This window comes from Tripterygium wilfordii, chromosome 10 (genome assembly GCF_013401445.1).
Source record: "Tripterygium wilfordii isolate XIE 37 chromosome 10, ASM1340144v1, whole genome shotgun sequence".
Classification (NCBI taxonomy): domain Eukaryota; kingdom Viridiplantae; phylum Streptophyta; class Magnoliopsida; order Celastrales; family Celastraceae; genus Tripterygium; species Tripterygium wilfordii.
In genome coordinates this window covers 3,591,980-3,602,854 of record NC_052241.1, presented here as the reverse complement: position 1 = coordinate 3,602,854, position 10,875 = coordinate 3,591,980, and the positions used below count along the sequence as shown (strand labels likewise).

At 36.6% G+C, this 10,875-nt stretch overlaps 1 protein-coding gene and 1 pseudogene across 1 annotated transcript; both read left to right on the top strand.

Moving 5' to 3' along the window:
* Positions 1–3,355: 3,355 nt before the first annotated feature.
* LOC120007440 (cytochrome P450 CYP749A22-like) lies at positions 3,356–5,650 on the top strand. The gene is made up of 5 exons (XM_038857667.1): positions 3,356–3,651; positions 3,732–3,955; positions 4,264–4,496; positions 4,612–4,990; positions 5,093–5,650. The coding sequence occupies exons 1-5, from the start codon at positions 3,360–3,362 to the stop codon at positions 5,525–5,527; spliced, it is 1,563 nt and encodes a 520-aa protein (XP_038713595.1). The 5' UTR covers positions 3,356–3,359; the 3' UTR covers positions 5,528–5,650.
* A 3,126-nt stretch (positions 5,651–8,776) lies between these two features.
* Positions 8,777–10,668, top strand: LOC120007246 (annotated as a pseudogene).
* The last annotated feature ends 207 nt before the right edge of the window (positions 10,669–10,875 follow it).

Sequence of the window (10,875 nt, the reverse complement as noted above, 5' to 3'; positions counted from 1 at the left end):
GTCTCATGTGTTTGAAGATTTTCAACAAAGACAGAATTCACAGTTTTCAAAGCAAAGTTTGAAGCAAAAGGGAAAGTTGAAAGTTGAAAGTTCATAGAACAAGGAAGCCAAACACCAAAAATTGGGTGTATCTATTTCCTGATTTCTTGCAGCCTTACATTTCTAATATTGATGTCCCTAGAAATGGGCACTGTGGATTCAGAGTTGTGGCATTGTTCTTTGGTTGGGGTGACGATGGTTGGAAAATAGTTCGTCAAGATCTTGCAAATGAGCTTTGCATGAATGGAGGACAATATGACAAGCTCTTATCACCTTTCTCAAGCACACTAGAGCTTATGTCCAATGTTGAATGTTATTCTACTATGGTAGATGCGAAGAATTGGATGATCATGCCTTATATGGGTATAATTCATATTTGTCTCTGAATCCATGTTGTTCTATAGCTATAATGCATTGGATGAGATACTTTGTTTTTGGTTTACTGGTTTTCTGGTGTGCATGGGGTGCAGTATGCAAAATTTTAAAATGACCAAAATGGTGTGAACTCATAATTGTTACTCCCTCCATCCCAATTTGTTTGTCATCCTTTGGAAATCTAACTTTTTAAGGAGACATAATTAAATGCAATTCAACTACACAAAATAACCATATTATTTCAAATTTACCATTATTTATGGTAGTATTTTTTTTCCTTGAAACAATGGTCATTAAAGTTGTAAGGGTAATTTTGAAATACAACAACAAAAATTATTAATTAATGGAAAAAAATGACACTAGTTTTGGGACAACTCAAAATAGAAAGGATCGATGACTAAGAAAATGGGACAGAGGGAGTATAATTTTAACTGAGGTTTATTTAAAGTGAGGTGTTCTCAATAAATAATGGGGTGCAAATAATGTTTATCTTTATTTATCATTTGTTTTTATTTCCTATATGATCACATTAGAGTCAATAGTTGTTTCATTCAAACAGGCTACTAACCTTACTTGTGGCAAACGTAGCCATATGGCCCATATGTCTTATTACCTTTTTGAACTTTGAATATTATGAATTTCTTCTCTCCGACTTTTTCTTCTTCCCTTCTTTACTCTACAATTACTTGATACCACTTCTGCAAGTTACAAATTCCAAGTTAGATATAAGTATCATTTTACATTATGGTATCAGAGCAAATGACTCCTCCTAGTATTTTGCCACCCATCCCACCACCTTCTACAATGGAGGCTACAAATTTCATGACAAATTGTTACATAAATGTACCATTTTCTGGTTCATCTTTAACAAGTACTCATTTTACATACATGGGTTACACAACTGCACTGCCATCTAATCGGCCACATATCTATTCATCTTCTTTTCTATATATGCCCACAATGCCTTCCATGCCTGCAACACCTGCAATGCCTCCCATTCTTCCCACCCGTGAACAAACACTAGCACCAAATCCATTTAGTAATCCATATACCTTTCTTCCTAATGACTTTGCTATTAGCAAACTCATTCCCTTGGAACTCAATGGCACCAATTATCACATTTGGAGTGCAAATTTTCGAAACTCCTTGGAAATCAGAAGCAAAATAGGTTTCATTGATGGAACTTTACATGTTCTTTCCCCTGAAGATATCAATTTTCAAGCCTGGAAACAAGGAAACAGTTTGATCAAAGCTTGGAAGACATCTGCAGTATTCTAATTTTATGTATGTGTCTCTGCTTCAAGGAGGTACTGGGGGGTTTTATTGCGGACAACATCATTGATGTTCTCATCACCTAATTCAAACTTGCAAAGCGATTCGGGGTTATTTCTTCTAATTTCCATTCTTGATTAGGGGACAAAAGTTGCAATTATTTGGTAATGACTATGCATGGAATGCTTAGAGCTCTCGCGTAGAGAACTCTCTGTCAGTTCTTCATTTCAACCTCGATATCCAGATTTGTAAGTTCTCGGTTGTCTCTGGACTTAACGTAGTGAACCATCTTCAGCTGCAAATATATTCATGCGTTCCTATGCATTGGGGTTCGAGACTCAAAAGGATGTTAGTATTTGTACTTCTTTGGTAAATTTTTTGAAACTTCTGTACATCTGATTGTGTTGGTTTGTTTCTTATCTTTTCTATATTGGGTTATCTCTTGATTAGCACACATGATCTAGCTGAACATGAGGGTGGTTTTGTATAGACCCCATCTGTGAACAAAGATAAAGTTATTGAATGAGGAAATTTCAATTTGTATGCTATTGGCAGAGGTACGTGGATTATCTAGATTTCGTTGGCGTACTATATGATCAAATTTACATTGGAAGACTTGTATCATTTTTAGATCTAAATTGGTTAATTTTTGTAAGTGAGTTTCACTTTTCCGTTAATAATAGTAGAACAAAATAAAATTTTAAACTGATTAAATTTCATTTCTAGATTAACTAGTGAATATGAAGCTCATCCATGGAATAGCGGGAGTATTAAGTATCCCTAACAAATTCAGTCATAACATGTAATTAGAAAATATTATAACGAAAGTCAATATAATTAGACAACGTAATAACGAAATTCAATGTAATTAGATAACGTAATAGTGTTATGATCAGTTATAGACAAAAATGTTAGGGATATAAGTCATTTTCGATGGAATAATATCCACACAAAAAAGGTTCAAGGCAGGGTAAATACTGTAATTAACTATATATTTGCTTCTTAATCAAACTAACTCTATATTTCTCTCATCTTTTGGTTTTTGCCTTGCTTGCTTGGGATGTGCCTTTTGGGTTCTCATGACGAATCTCAGTTTATTTGGATAAGCACTATGTCGAGATTACCTTATATGAAGTTCATGAAGATATATATGAAAAAACATCAACTGAAATATAATATTGGGGACCGAAATGCATCAACCCATATCCATTTCCCTGAGATTATTATTCAATTGTCCACGAACAGACCTGCTCATTTTCTTTTAGGATTCTATTCTTGCTCATATATTGCCCACATGGCTATATATATCGATTCTACTTATCTGATGACAGGCATAACACCATCTACTGGAACCTTTCTAGCTGATGCTTACTTCGGAAGATTTCGGAAAAACAAGGAACAAAGGAATCAAGGATGGAGAATGTTGCTTCGTCCAGTCAATATCCAATACTAAACAAATGATATCTGCCTCGTCCACTTCCACTATCTGCGTCAAGTCTGTCTGGTGCAGCTCTCATCAACTGCATGACTGTCAATACCTATCACCAAACAAATTATGTAAGAAGAGAAATACAAGCCTTCCACTGAAACCTTGTCTGCCCCTTCCACTTCCACTTCTACTATATAATAAAAAGAAAGCAACTCCGAAAAATTGTGGAGAAACGAACAACAAAATGATTCCACAACAAGGCCTGCTACTAATATTCCTTCTTTCAAGCTCTTTGTTATTGTACCTTGTCTTCAGTTTGCTCAAGTTCCTTTACAAAGTAGGGTGGACTCCATTCAGAATACAGTCTCTAATGGCTTCCCAGGGAATTCAAGGTCCTCCATACAAGTTCATCTATGGAAACACCAAAGCCATAATCAGCATGAGACGCCAATCGATATCCAAACCCATGGATCATCTGTCACATGACATATTCTCTTATGTCCTGCCTCACCTATCCTCATTCTTCAACAAATATGGTAACTATTCCCCTTTTTTTTTTCTTTCTTTTTTTGGTCAATTTCAATTTATTTATCTTTGTTTTCTGTGCGGCAAATAGGGATGAATTTTCTTGTTTGGTATGGTCCTCAAGCTTCCCTGGTAGTTTCGGAATCAGAACTGATCAAAGAGATACTGAACCATAAAGATAGAACTTACCCAAAAACAGACACCGAAGCATATGTGAAAAAGCTGATTGGAGATGGCCTTGTGACATCCAATGGTGAAAAATGGGCAAAGATGAGGAAGCTCGTGAACTATGCTTTCCATGCTGAGAGTTTAAAAGTAAGCTTATTGTGATGCTGCAATTGATGTTATTGTTGAAGTTCTTTAATTGTTTTTATGATGTTGAAGTATTAAACTGTAAAATTTATGCTACATGTTGTGATAAACAAGGTTAAATTTCGTGTTACTGTGCATAAGGCTGCTGCAACTCTACCACTGGGTCACGCTCGACTTTATGTACATGTTGTGATGAATATGTAAAATTTTATTCTCAACTATGATACTATCAGGCCAAACATATAGTCTTGCCAAAAATAATTGAGAACAGAAAAGGAGCCTTTCTAATCCTACTAACTATGATTTTGCAGAATATGATACCAGCTATGATTTCGAGCGCTGAAATGATGATCGAGAGGTGGAGAAATCATGAAAGCAAAGAAATAGAGGTGTACGAAGAATTTAGGCTATTCACATCTGAAGTAATTTCTAGGACGGCTTTTGGAAGCAGTTACATAGAAGGGAAGAACATTTTTGACATGTTAAGGAAGCTGACAGTGATAATGTCCAGAAATGGTCTTAAAGTTCGACTTCCTGTCATCAGGTAAGCAGAGAACACATTTGGGACATTCAAGGAAATAATTCCAACTTCTAACAATATAAGCAGACTTACTTTCTTGCGAAAATTCTTTCGTCGTAAATTTTCTTTTCTGTTGCAGTATGATTTATAAAAGTAGAGATAAGATTGAAGCAGAGAAGCTTGAAAAGGGAATAAGAGAATCTGTTTTAGAGATAATTAAGAAGAGAGAAGAGAAGGTGAGGACAGGAGAAACAAAAGACTTTGGAAGTGATTTTCTTGGAGTATTGGTGAAGGCATATCATGAAAAAGACGAATCCAAGAAAATTTCGATTGAAGATTTGATTGATGAGTGCAAGACATTTTACGTTGCTGGACAAGAAACCACAAACTCCTTGCTTGCTTGGACTATTATGATCTTAGCCATCCACACAGACTGGCAAAATGAAGCAAGAAAGGAGGTGCTCACGATTTTCGGCCATGAAAAACCAAGTTCTGATGGCATTGCAAAACTAAAGACGGTAAGGAACTCAATTCATCCTTTTCAATCGACAACAATGCAACGATGTACTTCTTAGCTTTGAAATCCTAATCAGGTCTGTGTGATTTGCTTTGCTGTGCAGATGAGTATGATCATCAATGAAACACTAAGATTATACTCCCCGGTTTTGGGGTTGCATAGAAAAACCAGTAGAGAAGCTCGACTTGAGAAACTCACTCTGCCTGCTGGTATACAGTTACATGTCCCAATTCTAGCACTTCACCATGACTCAAATATATGGGGAGAAGATGCTCATTTGTTCAAACCGGAGAGATTCTTAGAAGGAGTTGCTAAAGCAACAAACAATAACATTACTGCATATATTCCCTTCGGCGCAGGCCCACGAACTTGTGTAGGCTTTAATTTTGCCATGACTGAAGCAAAAATTGTTCTTTCGATGATATTACAGTGCTACAGCTTCACTCTCTCCCCGGCTTATGTCCATTCACCCCATCATGTTCTTACACTTTGCCCACAGCATGGAGTTCAGGTGATTCTTCACTCATTGAAAAAGTGAAGATTAGAGTGAGTGCTACAATGTGAATTCAAGTTCATACGATCTTTCATGGAAACCATGTAATATATAAAAGCTTATACATAATGCGAGTAAAGTTAAGCATTAAAGTTGGAAAGATCTTCATGGAAGTTGTGTAATTTTTAGAATCTATACTATATATTAAAACCGGTGAGGCAAGCCTGGCTTGCCGACACCTGTGTTTAATTGTTTTCCAGGCGAGTTGCCTTGAATGTATACTTGCGTGTGTGGGAAATGGACCTGACCTCAGGTGTTAACTGTTGTGATGACACGTGTCCTGGAGGGATGTCACGTGTTCAAAGACTTCTTCGCAAAGCTCTCTCTTTTATCCTTATCGACGAAGCTTTTCTTTCCTCTCATTCTCTCTCTTTCGTTTCGCTATAATCATATCTCTGCTTCATGGGGTTGCATCTTGGCGGATGTCCAATCGAGATTAAGTTTAGCTTTTCATCGATGTCGATCGTTTTTTTTCTCGGTTCCTCATGGATCTCATAGCTTCTACGATCCATAGAACATTAGAACCGCAATCGGTTCAAAAGCTTTGAGAAAAGAGGATTGATTGCTCCAACAGCCATTGATCTCTTTCTTTAGTGTTTTAATTTGAACGAGAACAAGACACTCTCTCCGAATGGGTAAATCCCAACCTTTGCGTCTCTTTGGGAGACGTGCCATGCAATAGGGGATTTTGTATCTTTTAATTTAAATGACAATTTTTGTTTGTTGTTCTCTTCTGTTTAAATTATATCTGGTAGACTGGTAGTGATGTAATTCACACCTATCCTAATAATCATATGATCCGTTATCTATATTTTGACATCAAACGCTATATAAGCTTACTTTGCCAAGAGTGCCATGGGTAAATTGTTAGTTCCAAGCATGGTACGGAATGTTTGGTACTCTGTCCCCGATCGAACATGCTCGAATTTGTGATGTGCTTCAATTTCTGTTTGTTGTTCTCTTATGTTTTTGGGACACACCTTTTAACCCTAAGCTACCGAAAATGAAAAACCAAGACTTTGAAAGTTAAAGAAAACAGAGACTTTGAAAGTTCATAGACCCCAGAGAGGGAGAACCTGGAAGACAAACAGAAGGGAACAGCTGTAAATTAATAACAATATGGACATAAGTTATTGTTTTTTCGAGTTATGACATGAAGGAGAAAAAGAAATTTGGCATTTCATATGATAGTGAAGAACCAGTGTTGAGTTCATTAAGGGCATTCTCTTTCTTCGGATTTTTCAAATGGTTTGAGAGGGTAAAACATGATAAAGAAAGTGGAGATTTTGATTTAATTGAGTTAAAAAGTTTTAGATTGTTGGGTTTAGTCTCATATTTCTTTTTTACACTCCGCAGGCTGTTGGTTGTGGAGTGTATGCATGCAGGCTGTTGGTTATGGTTCATTGCTGGATAATGAAGAGAATTTCTTTGGAGGAATGTTAACAGGAGGAGGAGGAGATCAAGGAATTCAAAATAGCGTCACTGTTTCATAATTAGCCTATTCATTAGTGTCGAGGCCTAATATCTCCATGATTAATTCAGCCACAAATGTGCCTGAACACGCAACTAATGGGAAGGAAGAGAATAACAGTTTTGTTTCTTTGCTTACTCAGATTCCACAGAGTTTGGTTTTCACGCGAATACAATTAGGTCTCTTGGTGATGTTGCGTTGACATGACAGTTTAACCTACCACCATGAATTGGGAAAACGTAGAGGGACAAGAATGGAAGGAGGAAAAGATAACGAAGAGAGGAAACAAAACAGATAGACAGAGATTAAAGTAGAAATTGCGGAGAGGGAAAAAAAAAATGAAAGAAGCAAAATTGGACGGGAGAGAAGGTATCAAGGTAATAGAATTTTCAAAGAAAAAGAGAAGGTAAGAGAGGAAAATAAGTAAATGTTTGAGAAAATAGCATGTTTTTCATTGATATGCAATATTTTATGGTTATTGTGTTGGTTTCGTCCCTTTCTATTTTTAAAGCATATGCTATTGTCATGTGTATGTGCTTGGCTTATTTTAAGCAACATTGATGTTATTCTCTGGCTGAATTTGCCGCTTTAATTTATATACGATGAATATATGGATAAAGTATAATATTAAATCATTGTTGCATTGTTCACATTGTATCTTTAATATTTCGTACTTATGGGACTGTTTGGTTTCTCTATTTATCATTTTATAACGACTTGAGTTCTCTTTAGATTTTCTGTTGAAATAAGTGTACTTTCTTTCCCTCCCTCTTGATATGGCATTACGTTGTTATTGGCTCCAAAATCTTTGGCTTAATCATGTTAATCGTGTCATCTGATATGAATTCATTAGTACCATGTACATCCTTTTTTTCTTTGGTTGTTGTTGTTCGTTAAGGGGACTGCGTGTGACCGCTGTATCATTCGGTATGTTTACTTACCTGAAAGATATAAGCAAGAAGAGAGATGACCAAGTATTGTTTTTTTTAACAACAATAACAGAATTCGTAACACAAGTTCTTCGGCGCATTGAGCTGCGTCATCGGCACAGCGATATGCTAGTCTTATTGATAATCTCAAGTATTTGGATAGCTTCATTCTCCTCAAATATCTTGGAAAATTACAGGATAATGACGTTGGAAGTCAGAAAATGCTTCATTCTTCTCAAGTGTTTGGATAGCTTCATTCTTCTCAAATATCTTGGTAAATTAGAGTGTTTGTATAAAACTGTACACATTGGTATTGTGTCAATAAACGATAAGGCTTTCGAAGGATTCTGGACAATCACAGAATCCTTCGGTCTGTTTTTCACTGTCAAAACTTCCAAATTCAAAGTGTAGCATGTTTCAATTTTTTCTTCATGCCAGTTGAGAAAGAGACATTTTGAAGCATCTCGACCAGAATTAGTGCAAGAGAAGAGATGCCAGAGTGGACTTTACTTGTATAACATTAGTGGCCCTGAAAGCCTTTCATTGGAACCTTAATCTGCCATTAGTACAACAATGAAAGCAATATAGTGAAATTGAGCAGGAACCTTGTTTTTCTTTTGGGCATCAATCCAAGCCTTTCATACAAAACTCCTGTGTCACTTCCAAATCAGAAAGAAAACAAACAGTAAAATTGAGCAGGAACTAAGAACAATGAGCCCTTTACAGAGAAGTCTGGCAATCCTTCTTTCAAGCTCTTTTTTCTTGTACCTTGTATTCATTTTGATCGAGTTCCTACACAAAGTATGGTGGACTCCATTCCGGATACAGTCTCTCATGGCTTCCCAGGGAATCAAAGGTCCTCCTTACAGATCCGTGTATGGAAACACCAAAGCCATGCACAGGATGAGACAAGAATCATCAGCCAGACCCACGAAGCTTCTATCACATGACATATTCTCCTATACCCGGCCCACCTACACTCATGGTTCAAGAAATATGGTAAGAGTATTTCTTTTTCCCCTTTCAATTTCAAATCTAAAGTATGCTCACATAACATGATCATGAACATAGGTTAAGATTTTAGAACAAATTGAATGAACAAATATATGTTTCGCTGTATAAACAGGGGTGAATTTTCTTGTTTGGTTTGGTCCTCAAGCTTCCCTGGTAGTTTCAGAACCAGAGATGATCAAAGAGATACTGAAAAACAAAGATGGAGATTATCCAAATATAGATTCCAATCCTTATCAGAAAAAGTTCTAGGAGATGGCGTCGCGACATCCAATGGTGAAAAATGGGTTAAAATGAGGAAACTCGTGAACGATCCTTTTCATGCAGAAAGCATAAACGTGAGCTTACTGATACTACAATTTTTACTGTTGTAGTTTTTGAATTGTTGTTATGATGTTGAACTGTTATAGGAGATATGTTAAACAAGTATTTTTCGCAGAATATGATACCGGCTATGATTACTAGTACTGAATTGATGCTGGAGAGGTGGAAAACTCATCAAGGCAAAGAAATAGACGTGTTTGAAGAATTTCGGCTATTCACATCTGAAGTGATTTCAAGGACTGCTTTTGGAAGTTGTTACATAGAAGGGAAAAATATGTTTGAGATGTTAAGGAAGTTGGGTGTCATGGTATCCAGAAATGCTTTCCAGGCATCACGTAAGCAGATATATGGATTGGAAACTACGTATGAACTATAATCTGAACCTCTGAATTTATCTTTTACCAAGCCTTTAGGACCCCTTTTTGTTTGTGCAGTAAGATATATAAAAGTAGAGATGAAATTGAAGCACAGAAGCTGCAAGAAAAAATAAGAGAATCCATTCTAGATATAGTTCAAAAGAGAGGAGAATGTGAGGTCAGGAGAACTAGATGACTTTGGAAGTGATTTTCTGGGAGTTTTGATGGAGGCATTTCATGAAAAGAACGAATCCAAGAAAATTTCAGTTGAAGATTTGATTGATGAGTGCCAGACATTTTATATTGTGGGACAAGAAACAACAAGCACGTTGCTTGCTTGGACTATTATGCTCCTCGCAAGTCACCCATACTGGCAAGAGGAAGCAAGAAAGGAGGTGCTCATGACTTTTGGCCAGCAGAATCCAAATTCAGATGGCATTGCAAAACTAAAGATCGTAAGTAACACAATCATTTCATCTTTCCATTGATTACAGCACAGTAATTGTTTTAATTTCCTTTACTTAGCAGATTGGTATGATAATAAATGAAACACTAAGGCTACATCCTCCTGCTTTGGGGTTAAATACAAAAGCCAATAGAGAAGTTCAACTAGGAAAACTCACTCTGCCTGCTGGTATACAATTTCATGTCCCAATTCTACCACTTCACAGTGACTCTAATAGATGGGGAGAAGATGCTCATTTATTCAAACCAGAGAGATTCTCTAAAGGGGTTGCTAAAGCAACAAACAATGGCATGGCTGCATATTTTTCGTTCGGCATCGGGCCTCAAATTTGTGTGGGCATTAATTTTGCCATCCATGAAGCAAAAATTGCTCTCTCAATGATATTACAGCTCTACCGCTTCACTCTCTCCCCGGCTTATGTGCATTCCCCACAACAAGTTCTTACACTTTGTCCAAAGCATGGAGTTCATGTAATTCTTCACTCATTGAAGAGCGAAGATTAGAGTTTTTGTTACAATGTGCACTCAAGTTCAGAAGATCTTTGTGGAAATCATGTAATAAAGAAGCTTTGGATAACGCAACTAAGATTGCTAGTATTATATGTCCAAGGGTAAGCTTGAATTATGTCTTTCTTGGTTAACAAAAAAAAAAGAATAAAAGGTGACACCTACTATTCAGAACAACATTCTAATGCACCGGGTATCAGCTTATCAAAGAATGCCTAATTGTAGGCAACTTAAAACATTGAGCAAGAAAAAGAGTTAATCTTGCAAGAT